This window comes from Monodelphis domestica, chromosome 5 (assembly GCF_027887165.1).
Source record: "Monodelphis domestica isolate mMonDom1 chromosome 5, mMonDom1.pri, whole genome shotgun sequence".
Lineage (NCBI taxonomy): Eukaryota > Metazoa > Chordata > Mammalia > Didelphimorphia > Didelphidae > Monodelphis > Monodelphis domestica.
In genome coordinates, this window is record NC_077231.1 from 108,783,662 (window position 1) to 108,797,835 (window position 14,174).

At 37.1% G+C, this 14,174-nt stretch overlaps 1 protein-coding gene across 39 annotated transcripts in view; it reads left to right on the forward strand.

The window, feature by feature from the left end:
- MICAL3 (microtubule associated monooxygenase, calponin and LIM domain containing 3) overlaps window positions 1–14,174 on the forward strand; it is a 264,465-nt gene that overhangs the window by 129,010 nt on the left and 121,281 nt on the right. For 25 of the 39 annotated variants that reach the window (XM_056799054.1, XM_056799065.1, XM_056799056.1 and 22 more), the window contains exons 13-17: window positions 3,428–3,575; window positions 5,663–5,859; window positions 6,778–6,884; window positions 7,014–7,076; window positions 7,581–7,757. In XM_056799054.1, the coding sequence (XP_056655032.1) occupies window positions 3,428–3,575; window positions 5,663–5,859; window positions 6,778–6,884; window positions 7,014–7,076; window positions 7,581–7,757 (692 nt within the window). Of the gene's footprint in view, window positions 1–3,427; window positions 3,576–5,662; window positions 5,860–6,777; window positions 6,885–7,013; window positions 7,077–7,580; window positions 7,758–9,191; window positions 9,276–14,174 lie in introns of all 39 variants that reach the window. The other 14 variants (XM_056799040.1, XM_056799051.1, XM_056799053.1 and 11 more) reach the window with 1 other exon arrangement.

The window sequence follows — 14,174 nt, forward strand, 5'->3', positions numbered from 1 at the left end:
AACATGGATCTTGTAACCATGGAAAAATAATCTAAATAAATATTTTTTTAAATTTAATTAAAAAAAAAAAAGAATGTAGTTCCATCAAAATGCCCCTCAGGATTTTCCCAATTTCAACTAGGTCTCTACTGAGCTAAATCTGCCCTTTTTTTTATGATTCTCCTAAAGATAAACACATTCACTATGGAAGGGGCAATTAAACTGAGATTACTCTGCAAAAAATACATTTCTCAGTTTTATCAGCCTTCCTAGAGTTTTCCCTCCTTTTAATATTATTATTCCAAATAGGGCTTTTTTCTGTATTTTTATTTCTATTATACAAAAATGTGATGCTGGAACTTTTGGGCACCGCTTTTTTTAAAAAATAAAGCAATTGCTAGTTAAAATGGGTCTTTGGAAATTCATGGATTCCTTTCTTTTTTTAAAACCTTTCTGTCTTAAAATCAATACTGTGTTTTGGTTCCAAAGCAAAAGAGCAGTAAGGGCTAGGCAATGGGGGTTATTAGTGACTTGCCCAGGGTCACCCAGGTAGGAAATGTGTGAGGCCAGATTTGAACCCAGGACCTCCCATCTCTAGCCCTGATTCTCAACCCACCAAGCCACCCAGCTGTCTCAAGATACTCATATAGTCTTTATTGTATTTGAGTAAAGGATTTCCTTTTTGAGTGCAGTCATCAGTAGATCCACAAAACATCTGTGAGAAAATTATTGATGTTGAGTTATTGATGGCTCAGTAGTTCCTATCTTCCATTTCAGCTTTTTTTTTTTTAACTTTCTTTTAAACTGTTACTACATATTGGTTCTAAGGCAAAAGAGAATTAAGGGCTAGGCAGTTGGGGTTAAGTGACTTACTCAGGGCCACACAGCTAGGGAATGGAGTGATTGTCTTTTTATAAAGTATTTGTGCAAATGAGCAAAGAAAAAAAAACATCAGTTTATACAATGATTACAGTATGTTACAGGAAAATAGTTTTTAAAGTTTAAGGACAATGAACAAAGACTTCAAAGTAATGACCAATCTCTTTAGATGAATGAATGATGATAAATCACAATTCCCACCTTTTGGCAGAAGCATGATAGACCACAGGCCCAAAGAAGGAGACACAGTGTGTGAATTCATTTTGTCTCTCCTTATACTCAGATGTTACAAAGAAGGTCTTTTATTTTTTGTTACTGTTAAGGATTATGAAAGGAGAAGAATGGTAATAGTAATGCCAGAACACAAGAGAGCTAAAAGTTCAGATGGGGACACAGACGAGCCAGTGTTGGATCTACCATGTTAATTTGAATTTATTAATTTTAATTAATTATTTATGTAATGTGAATAATAATTAATTAAATTTAATAAATGGATTTTAAAAGACAAGAGAGGCTCAATAGAGATTCATGGAATATACACACATCCAGTCTTCCATCTCTGTTCTTTGAGGAGTGAGGGAAGGAGTAGAATTTGTCTCTACATGTATCAGCATTAACAGGGAGTACGGGGTCACTCGTTCTTCCAAGTGCTGGAAAAGTTCTCCTATTTAATCTTATTATCTTAAGCTCTAGGGTAAATCGGATATAGTTTATATTTCTTTATTACTAAATAAAATTTCACTATATGTCTTCATCATCTCAACCTAGAACCTCTACCTCTTCAAGCTCTTCAAGTATTATTTATTTAAAAAACTGGAGAAACTTCCTTTCCCAATAGTAGTTACTCATATCTTTCCAAATGTGAAACCTCATAATAACCTACGATTAAATCAATTTTAAGGTTTCTTGATCTGGAATCTTAGCTATGAATTCATAATGAAACAAAAACATAATTATAATATTTTAGCAGTGAAAATGATCATAGCCAAAGCCACCTCTGATGTTCACAGATGACTTTATTTCAGTTATGAAAAGAGTTTCACACACTTTAAGTTGATCAAGATAACACATAAATTTTGTTTGTGAGATAAAGATTACAGCACTTTCATAAAGAAACAAGCCATCTTTGTCTTCCATGTCTGTCTTCAGCCTATGTTCTAGCCATGATGGGAAAACAATCTCTTCAGCTTTCTCAAGCCCCTCACCATAAATTTTTTCCCCAATGTTTCTTTATTAAATTACATTTAGGGGACTGTTAGGTGGCTCAGTGTCTAGAGAACCAGACCTGGAGATAGGAAGTTTGGGGTTCAAATGTGGCCTTAAAGAAGTCCTAGCTCTGTGATTCTGGGCAAGCTGCTTAACCCCCATTACCTAGCCTTTATTATTCTTTTGCCTTGAAACCAATATACAGTTTTGTTTCTAAAATGCAAAGTAAGGGGTTTTTTTGTTATTGTTGTTTTTTGTTTTCAAACCCTTATCTTCCGTCTTGGAATCAATACTATGGATTGGTTCCAAGGCAGAAGAGTGGTAAGGGCTAGGCAATGGGGGTCAAGGGACTTGCCCAGGGTCACACAGCTGGGAAGTGTCTGAGGCCAGATTTGAACCTAGGACCTCCCATCTCTAGGCCTGGCTCTCAATCCACTGAGCTACCCAGCTGCCCCCCAAAGTAAGGTTTTTTTATTAAAAAAAGTAACAATAGAATATAACATGGTATAATTGAATAGAATATGGTATAATAGAACATGATAGAATAGAATATGGTATAATAAAATATAACATGGTATAATTGAATATAAAATACGGTATGATAGCACATGATAGAACATAAATATAACATCATAATTACTAGAATACAAAATATCGTATGATAGAATAGAATATGGCATAATAGAATATGATAGACTATACATGTTATAATAGAATATAATATGGTATAATATGATATAAAAATAACTCATACTGCTGGAATACTTAGTATCAGTTCTAAGATAGAAGCCAAGGGGTTTTAACAAATAATACTAATTCTAATATGAAAAAAGTTTCTTGCCTTTTTTCTCTCTTCTACATTTCCCACATACTTTCCAGGCCTCTAAGAAAAGCACCTAAAAATGATGAGAGTTACAACAATCCCCATCTTCCCTTCTCTTGGAAAGAACAGCCACAATTTCTACAGTCTCCATAGGAGAGACTTTTGAAACAAAGATTACATTTGTATATAGAAATGGAAAATTGGTTGATGTTTGTTTAATTTAGAATAAAAAGAAAAGGAAAAAGAAAAACCAGGCGCAGACCAGTTCTTTCTTATCACTAATTGAGGGGAAGTAGCTTTGACCCCCTGAGCTAGAATGGAAGCAGAACAACAGTTTCTGATCTACCCCCCACATTCCTCCTGTCATCCTTCAAAGTTATTATTCCTCGTCGGCTTCTTTTGAGAACAGATGATTCTTATACTTCCTCTCCATAGACAAGCTTAACAGACCCATTTGTATATTGTACACTGTCTTTATAGGATTCCTTAACTACCCTGCTAAGTGACTGCTGACTGCTATGACTTTCTCTGTATTTTTAGAGTCTGTAGCTCGTTCCAGCAAACTGCTGGGCTGGTGCCAAAGGCAGACAGATGGTTATGCTGGAGTGAATGTGACCGATCTTACCATGTCCTGGAAAAGTGGCCTGGCCCTTTGTGCAATTATCCATAGATACCGCCCTGATCTCATGTAAGTGGTGGTAAACTATATTTATCGTTTTCTTCCTCAAGAATCTCCCAGTGTCCTGCCAGGGGTTAGCTATATGTTTTTCTTTTCCTTGGGTAAAGTACAGGGTAAAGCAGTTTATCTCAATGACAATAATTCCTATGCAGCCAGTTATAATTAAACATCATATCCTGGGCATTATACAAGCTCAGTTTAGGAGCAGTTAGCTGTGTTCGACACAGTTTAGAAGCCCCCAAACCCTTTTGTGTTGACCTACTTTCTTCACACATAGAAAAGTTTATTATTGTCCTTGAAGAGACAACTAAGAGTATTGATAATTATTGTCCTTCAAGAGACAACTAAGAGTATTGATAATTATTGTCCTTGAAGAGACAACTAAGAGTATTGATAATTATTGTCCTTGAAGAGACAACCAAGAGTATTGATAATTATTGTCCTTGAAGAGACAACCAAGAGTATTGATAATTATTGTCCTTGAAGAGACAACTAAGAGTATTGATAATTATTGTCCTTGAAGAGACAACTAAGAGTATTGATAATTATTGTCCTTGAAGAGACAACCAAGAGTATTGATAATTATTGTCCTTGAAGAGACAACTAAGAGTATTGATAATTATTGTCCTTGAAGAGACAACTAAGAGTATTGATAATTATTGTCCTTGAAGAGACAACTAAGAGTATTGATAATTATTGTCCTTGAAGAGACAACTAAGAGTATTGATAATTGGTCAGTGGTATTAGCTCCTCCTAATTGTCCCATTACATGAAATAATTTTAAGTATCTACTTTTGCCCCCACACAGAATTCCATAAGACAGATTCACATGGAAGTGATACTTTTTACAGAAGAGTCACTATACAATACCATTGTGCCAACTGGTTTTTTCTCTCCTTTGGTTTTATTTTTATAGCTAATTTAGGGATATTTAAAAAGCATTCTGGGGAACGACACATTTTCAAAATGCTTTAAAGCTAGAAATTTCTACCTTTCTTTCATAAGATAAATTAAAGTATTTTACCACTTGCCTCACTTGGTAGATGCTATGAAATGGCTTGAGGCAGAACTTTCTAGGGGATAGGAAGAGGGAATAAAGCTAAGCTTGAGGTGGATTTTGAATAAAAGAGATTGGGTAACTACATTTGGGACATAGAAGTCAGTTCTCTGCAAAGGTTGTGTCCAAGAAGAAAGCATAAGGAAGATGTAGAAAAACAGAACAAGGAAGACTCTTGCTGTTATAAAATGTCAAATGCTGCCTTGGTTGGTTCTAGCCGAGTTAGTTGTTTTCTAGTGGCAAAACAAAAGACACTGAGGTCATTTGGCATTGCTTAGACCTCATTCACATACTTGAATCAGTTTGGGGCCCCATGTTTTGAAAGGCTGAATCTGTTGACAAAAGGAATTTTTTTAAAAAAATCACATTAAAAAATATAACTTCTGAGATCTGGAGGGTAATATAAGAATAGAGACTGCTTAGTGAGCACTAAAACACATACAGAGGAGTCTGTATCCATTTTCCCTCAGATTAAACAACAAGGAACTTCAAGTTCAGTGGGGTAATGTTCTCGAGTACTTTGGAAAACTCAGGAAATTTAGCAATGGAAAAAAATCTTCCAAGGAAAGTTGTGGAATTTCCCTTGGAAGAGTAATGCTGATTTAAGAATTACCAGAGCTTGCTTAGAAAAACAAAACCTTATTACAGAGAGAAGGTATACCAAATGGGTTTTAGTCCCATTTGAGAAATCTGATCTAAGTCTGATTGTTATTATTTAGTATATCCTCAGAGCCTATGAGATATTAGTCAGCCTAGGACATGTAAAGTTGAAGTCTGCCCGTGAACTTCTATTTTAATAAGGAAATAAAAAATTTGTAGGTAGGCAAATACAGTTTTCTAGTTTTACTCACTTGCTTCCTTATCATAGATCCTTCCACAAGGATTTACTTAGAAAATGCTTTACATTTTTTAAATCAAAGGAGAAAAAGAGAGTGTCAGGTAACATGCAAGTTTTCTGCTTTCAGATCCAGTAGATTGACATTTCCTGATTTGTATCTTTAAGAAATTAACACCTTTTTTTTTTAACCTCACATTCCAGAGATTTTGATTCTTTAGACGAGCATAACACCGAAAAGAATAATCAGCTGGCATTTGATATTGCTGAAAAGGAATTAGGAATTTCTCCCATCATGACAGGCAAGGAAATGGCTTCAGTTGGGGAACCAGACAAGCTCTCCATGGTGATGTACCTGACCCAGTTCTACGAGATGTTCAAGGACTCCATCCCCTCCAGTGGTAAGAAATCTAGGACAAAAGTCTTTTATAAGTGGCAAATGCTATAAAATGCCTTCATTTCCTGTTTGTCTGACTTTCTTCCTCCCCCACCCCACCCTTCCAGCCACATCCTTCATCTGCACCACCAAAAGCAAATTCCAACAGAGAAGTCCGTGATTGAATAGAACTTTGTCTTCTTGGTCATGGAAACATGTATTTTTCATGGAAAACCTGCACAGCCTCACTGAATCGAAAACTAGAGTCTGCTGGCAGGCATGTAGAAAAGTCAGTGTTTGGTGGAAATCTGAAGAGGCTGGTAACTCCTCACATGACACCCAGCCCTTCTTCTTGAGTCCAGCCAGACTGACTTTTCTGCTGCTGTCCAGACTGGATATTCTGCCTCTGGCCCATTGCACAAACTGTCCCCTCTACCTGGAATCTCTCCTACGGGAGATCTTTTCTGATTTCTGACCGCTCTGCCCCCAACACCATCCCACCTCCCTATTAATATCTTCCTTAAAATGACTTTTTGTCTTGTATTCACCCAAATATCTCCATTTCTCCCATTTATCCAATTGAGCTGGTGACATTTTTTTAATCAGATCTTCAAGTGGAGGGACTATTCATTTTTTATCTTTATATTCAATCAGTAAATAAATAATAACGGTCTACTGGGTGCCAGTAAGTGGCTCGTGTGCTGCATGTACAAAGAAAGGCATAAGACAGCTTTAGCTCTCCAGGAACTCCCAGTCTTAATGGGGAAAATTTATTACATGCAAGCACCTGGGTACAAACAAGCTAAATTGGGATCAGTCAGAACAGGAGGGTTTTACTGGGTATTGCACCTCATGTTTAATGTTTTTGGTTGATAATCAAAAAATAGGCAGGGTCAATGCTGACTATCATGGAAGTTTCTGACTCAGACCTTTGTGCTCACAGTTACCTTGGATGCTGAAGAGAAAGCAGTCTTGATTGCTAGTACCAAATCCCCCATCTCTTTCCTCAGCAAACTTGGGCAGAGCATCTCCCGAAAGCGTACTCCCAAGGTAAAGAGGACATTTTTTTCCTGTTTTTTAAAACCGATCACCTGGGGAAGGGATGTCTGACCAGGTAGATTAATGAGAATTAATGTTTTCTCTTCCTTCCCCTCCCCTAACCTCCCCATTTTGGCACAGGACAAGAAGGAGAAAGACTTGGATGGTGTGGGGAAGAGGAGGAAAACCAGTCAGTCAGAGGAGGTGAGAATCAATTGGAAAGATTATTGAATATATTAAATTGAATTATCTTTATGTTCTCTGAATTCTTCTCTATCCCTAGGACTTGTAGTCCTTTCTAGCTACCCTAACACTGAACTTTATTTGGCTTGTTATCTATCCCAATTTGAGTAGGAGCTCCTTGAGGCAAGAAGCCCAGTTTTTCAATTTGTATTTTTATCATTTAACTGTGTGTGTGTGTGTGTGTGTGTGTGTGTGTGTGTGTGTGTGTGTGTGTGTGTGTGTGTGACATATTAAATGTTTAATAACAATGCCTTTTCATTCATTCCATCAAAGGGATCCTTTCCCCCTGGCACACTAGTAACATCATCAGAACTATATCATCTCCCTTCCCAAGTTCTAAAAGAAGATAGAACTTGACTTACTGGCCCAACAGAAATAAAAATGGAAACTCTCTTTTAAGGAAAAGACATTGGGGAGAGCTCTGTTATGACTGAGTGTTTGGGTTCTTGGCTTTTGCTCTCTTAGGAGGAGCCACCTCGAGGTTACAGGGAAGAGAGGCCCACCCTGGTAAGCGCCTTAACAGAGAGGAGGATCGACGTTGCTATTGGCAACCAGAACAAAGTGAAGTCCATGGCTACCCAGTTACTGGCAAAATTTGAGGAGAATGCACCACTACAATCCACTGGTAGCATCAGGAGACAGGTAAGACACAGAATCATACTCAGGAGAAGAAAAGTTATTTGGTTTTTTAAAAATATGAATTCTAATTTATTTTCAGACTAATTCTCAACTCCACCACTAGTGTATTATTAGTGTGCTCATCATTCAATAGATGAGGAGTTTCTGAATCTTGAGGTTGATCATGTCCTTGATGGTGCTGGAAGCATCTCTGTTGTGTGAGCCTAAAGTGCTGGCCATGTGGCCCGAGTGAGATGACATCCAGTCATGGATGGACTTGAGGGAGTGGTGATGGGTATTCCTTGGTTGATGTACGTGGGTTCCCCTAAAGTCACTGGTAAACTTCAGGAGGAGTCTGAGCCCACTATGGCTCATAGCTGGCCACAGATCTTGGGTAATCAAATTTCTTTGTCTCTAGATGTCCCAGTGCCCTTCTCAAATTCATGGCAGACTAGAGTTTGGCCAGAATATAAATCCATTTAGGGGTTAGGGCCCAAATCTTCTTAAGACAAATCCAATGTTTTTTTTCCCACTGTTCTGGGACTTGTTCTCTCTGAATCTTATCAATGTGTTTCCTATAACACCAGGAAAATGTCTCATGATTTAATCAACAAGCCCTTTCCCATCCCAAAATCCTATATAAAGGTCTGAAAAGGTTTTGACTTATAAAGAGCGGTATCTTTACCAGTCATGACTCTTCTCTTTTTCTAATCTTCATAGACATTTTTTAAGATAGTTTTTTAGAATCCTTTTTTTTTATGGGCCTCTTTATAGTTTTTGTATTATCCAATTACCCTCTATATTCTTCCTCACATCCCCTTTTCCCAGAGTGCCATCCTAGTTATTTTAGAATCTTAAGAAAAATTCCTATTTTTCCAAAATGACTGTAACCTAAGGTGACTTCTAAAGGTGATGCCATCCGCTTAATCTTTCTTTTTTGTTTCTTTATGGTGAAGATTCTTTGTTTTGTTCTCACCACTCCAGATATCCTATGTAGTTCCTAGCTTATCAGAACTGACTTTATTTTCAGGAGCAGCAGCCTAGCCAGCTCTTCTTTTCTCACTTGATATTAAAAGGAAAACTGAGTTTAGTTAACCTGAGATCTCATTCTCGGCGAGTAGTTTGATTTTCTAACCTGAAAAAGACCAAGCAAGAGAAAATATTGAATCTGGAAAAGGAAAAGCCAAAGTCAGATGCACTCCCATTTTCCTGTTTTGATTTTTCTTTGATTTGTTTTTCCTTTTGTTATGATTGTGACTTTCCTAGGTATTCCATTCTTAGTAAGAATTATTTTTACCAAGAATTTTTTTTTAGTTCATAAATATGTGTTCAGTATTACGTCTCAGAGTTCTCCCCACCTTCTGTCATCAATTTCCTTAAAATTCTCCTGCATTTTATTTTATTCTATTTTATCTCTTTGTCCTAACTTCCCACCTACTTTTAATCTGTATGTGACAGCCAATCCAAGAGCGTTGTATCAGCCAGCCGTCCCGCAGACAGCCTGAGCAGGGCCGCCCTGCTCCGATCCCTCAATGGAAACAGGTAAAGGAATTATCTAGTGAGTAGGATCTTTGTTGTCTTCTATGGTTTCTTCTCCTTCTCTTCCTCTTGAACAAGAGAAAGGTGAAGCCTGAAATCTTTTAGTTTGTGCTTCTTTTTGGAATAACTATTTAAATTTCCAGCAACACTGAAAATAGTTATTTGTTAGATCAGAACAGGAAAAGAATAAAAAATGCTCATTTATTTTACTAGTTGTAGACTTCCTTATAATAAACCATTTTAAAGACTTGTAGACTACCAGCTTTTTTGTCTTCATGAATGTATGTTTGGTAGGTAAAGTACTTCTTTGGCTTTAGGTATTTGTCTTATTTAAGTAAATACTTTTAACTTTAAATTCTATGAACTCTCACTTCCCAAGATCTGGTTACCAGAAGAGTTATACAAGGGAAGAAGCTAAATTTTTTAGCCCTGAAAATAGTGATAACTTGGTCTTTCATTTCAGACCAGGGAAATTGCATATAAGTGAATGCTGTGAAAATTATCTTCTAGTTTTAAAAAAATTCTAACAGAGCTACTCCCTGGGCATGTCCCTAGGGTTCTGTCCATAAATTTAATCTTCTCCTAGGAAAGACTGTGAAAGCTGAGCAGGGTTAGGCATCTACTCTTGGAGAAAAGCCATTGCTAAGCAGCAATAGAGTACAGGAAAGGGGGGTGGAGGAGGGTGTCTTTTTAAATGTGGCAACTGTAAGAAGCAGAAAATCCACAGGTGGGGTTTGGTTGCTTTTCTTCTTAACTTTCTCATATATCATCATTAAACCTACCTCATTAGTTCCATAAGACGACAAGATGGCCCCCAAATTGGTTTTATTCTAAACTCTAAAGAAATAAAAGTGAGCAACTCACCTCTAAAATGAACCATCGTTCATTTCATTGGTTGAACTTACAAGTGGGAATATGGCTTCCATCGGTTTTAGGGAAAAACTTTCTTCCTAGCCCTGATTCTTGTCCTACCAAATTCCAAACAAAATGTTGGCTGGAGCACAACCTTGGTGTGAGACCATGACTGAGAGGAGAATCCAATCTGATGTTTCAGTGGCAATTCTAAGTTTGGAGAAGTCTCTGAAGAACTTTGCATTTTGTTTGTGATCTGGCCTGTCGGATTCCAATTTTGAAGAGAAATGCTTTTTAAGGGGTGCAGATGTGAGAAGTCTTTTAAAAAGGAGAAAAGACCATCTATCAAATCCCTATGCCTTTTAGATGCCTTTCTTAAAAGGCCTCAGAAATGAGGATATCACCATGTTTGGAGGGACTTTGAAATAATGATTTGTGGGGGTGAGAAAGGAACCTACTATAAATACCATCTGCTTGGGGCAGTTTCAGACGGGCTCGCTAGGCAATCTGAACAACCAAATATAAGAATAACCAAGATTCTTTAGTTAAAAAGTGTTTTTTTTTTTAAACCCCTACCTTCCGTCTTGGAGTCAATACTGTGTATTGGCTCCAAGGCAGAAGAGTGGTAAGAGCTAGGCAATGGGGGTTAAGTGACTTGCCCAGGGTCACACATCTAGGAAGTATCTGAGGCCAGATTTTAACCTAGGACCTCCCATCTCTAGGCCTAGCTCTCAATCCACTGAGCTACCCAGCTACCCCCTAAAAAGTGGTTTTTCCTTTTAAATCTATAATAAACAGTAAGTGGAGCACTGAATTTGGAGTTATGAAGACCTAAATTCAAATGCAACTTGGAACACCTACAGCTGTGTAATCCTGGGCAATTCACTTAATCTCTGTCTGCCTGAGTTTCCTCATCTGTAAAATGCGGATAATAACAGCACCTATTTCTCAGGGTTGTTGTGAGGATGAAATGAAATCACATCAGTAAATTGTTTTCCAAACCTTAGAACATTCTATCAATGCTAGTGATTTCTATCATTGACTTTCAATCAGTAAACATTTTTAAGCATCTTCTATGTACCATACACTGTACTAAGTGCTGGGGTTACAAAGAGAGGGCAAAGATAGTCCTGCCTTCAAGGAATTTATAATCTATCATCCTCCTTTTCCATTTCCGTTATTATTAACATCAGGGAAGTTGATAAATTAGGGAGAACTGTCCAAAAGATACAAGTCTACTTCTAGTTCTTTTTGTCATTCTTGTTGGTTTGCATGTTATTTTGTCTTGTTTTGTTATTTCATAAAGCATTTGTGAGGTGCTTCATTTGTTGGTGTCCTTGTGTAGGGTGCCATCTTGATTATCTCAGGCAACACTAAGTTGGGTGCCATCTTGATTGTCTCAGCCAACTCTTGAGTTGGAAGCACACATTTAGGGAATACTGAACACAGTGTAAAAATGAATGAACACCCTAAGGGAATTAGGGGAAGATAACTGCAAAGAGTATTCCTTCAAATTCCATAGCCCAACTAGATGGAGAAGACATGGCTTTGTTTCGATTTTTTTTTTAAACAATTCCTTGGCAAGAAAAGGTGCAAGAAAACCTACTTGCTCTAGTTTATTCTCATATGCAACATTTTTCTTTGAGAATGGTATTACATGGTTGCAAAGAAATATTCATGAAAAAGACTAAAGCTCTTTTCTCACATGTGCACAAAGATGTGCTCTTTAGGTAAAATTTACTTACTTATTTTTGGGGGAAGAAAAGCAAAGGATGGGCTCTTGAGTCTTGACCTAGAATTATCATGTGAAAAAGCACAGGATAGAGTAATAGTGTTTTCAGTACCACAGAAGCTTTTTTGTACTATAGAAGATCTCCTTTCTTATCTGGCTCCTTCCTCCCAGTACTTGTCTACATCCATGTCCCACTACAGATGTGGGACTGACAACAGGTCATTATGACTTATGTATGGTATGTTATTCTCTTTCTAGGTAGCTCTGATGGCAGGGAGGGGGCAGTGGAAAGCATCACTGTGTTGACTAAGACCCAAGGAGCAGTTTCTCTTTTTGGGTTATTCAGTGGAAGGAAGAAGTAAATGACCATGTTTAAACATTATGGCTCTTCTTTACATCCTTTTGGATCTTTACCTCAGAAATATATCCTCTATGTACACACTATATGTGATATGGACTTGGAACTTTTTTTCTGGAACTTGCACTTCTCACACACTGTTCTTTTCACCAGAATCAGGCACTTTAAGCAAGGCAATAATATCTGTCTCATGGCAGAACCCCACATAATCATTTTCCGTATCAAAAAGATTCTTCCTCACCTCCCCACCCCCCACCCCCACCCCCACCAAAAAAACCCTATCAGATTCTCAGAAAGATCACTAGAAAATGTAAATACAAAAAGGAGACAGCAAATGTCTTGGAACCAGTCAAGAGTTCTTGCAGGAAATGACTAAAAAGAAGGGAATTGGGAAAGGACAGGATGTCCAAGGTATTCAGGTTGGTGAAATGTGATTTTGTTTTTACATCCTCCTTCCCATACTCCATTGTAGTCCTTTGGCAGAAATCCCAGAATTCTTATGAATATATAGAAAGGGCCACATGGCAAAATGGTAGCATGGATGGTTTCTGAGTCTCCACTTTGCTAATGATTGTCATTCCTACATTAGTTGATCCTTAATCTTTTTTGTGTTCTGGTCCCCTCTAGTATTCTGGTGAAGTTTGTGAACCCCTTATCACAATAATGTTTCCAAATGCATAAAACAAAATATATAATACTATAAATAAATATATCATATATTATATTGAAATACATCAATATTATATATCATTATATTATCATATACTATATTGAGATATATCAATTTACTACATGGAAATATGGTTAATCAATTTTTTTTTTAAGGTTCAAAGGGATCTTGAGTTAAGAATCCCCAATCTAGAGGCCAATGAGAAGTTGGTGTTTTGTTTTGTTTTCAAATTTTGGTCATGGTGATTTAACAACTTATAGTCACTTTTTTTTTCCCTACCTAGGCCAGTTTCTAATATTTTATTAAGGACAAACAAGTAATAATAGCTTATATTTAGTGGTTTCCTTTATACATATTATCTTATTTCAAGTGTGATAATATATACAAACCACCTTACAGACCATAACCACATATAACTGTTAGCTGTCATTATTCTTTCATCCTCACAGCTGGTTGCCATTGAGTATTACAAATGTTGTCATTCTTACATGATGGATGGGGAAAATTAGAATTAGAGAGATTAAGTGACTTGGCAGGGGTCACACAGCTAGGAAGGAGCAGAGCCAAGGTTTAAACAGGTCTTTTGATGATGATCCTACGGGCCATGCTAAAAGCTAGAAATACAAATAGAGGAAAATCTTTGCCCTCCAGGAACTTAATATTGGAATGAGGGACGAAGACAGCATATACCATGTCATATATTGGCGTGACTCAGAAATGGCCAAGATGTGATTTGAAAACCTAGTTCCAAGATAAGGGCAAAAACTCACTTTCCTGAATCCAAAATGGTAGAATCCACTGTTTAAAATCAGTGGAGGAAGAGGAGGGCCAGAGACATAGTTCTGAAGTGACCAAATCAAGTGTTTTCCCACAACACCATTTCTGCCAGAAAATAATACTTGCAGTAGAAGCATTGTGATTTAGAAAGCACTATACTAAAATAGCACCGGGGAGTTTGTTCGTTTTGTCCTCATATTTGCTTTTAGTATGAACCTGACAGTCATGAATAACCATGAATGTTTCTAAACAGAACAGAAAAACTGGATTGTGTGCTAAAATTTGAATTTATTAATGTGTAGATTGGGTTTTTTTAAGTACATATTAAATTTATTTTTGTGTTACCCTTACTACCATGATTGTTTTCATTACATTCTGAATGCACAGTACATTTTGATTGAAATTTCCTCTATACTGGATAGCCTGTGTGAGTTAACCCTCTTTGGAAATGCACATTTGATGGGGGAAGAGGGGATGTTGAGAAGAAAAGCCAGCTTCTCTTCTTGACCACTC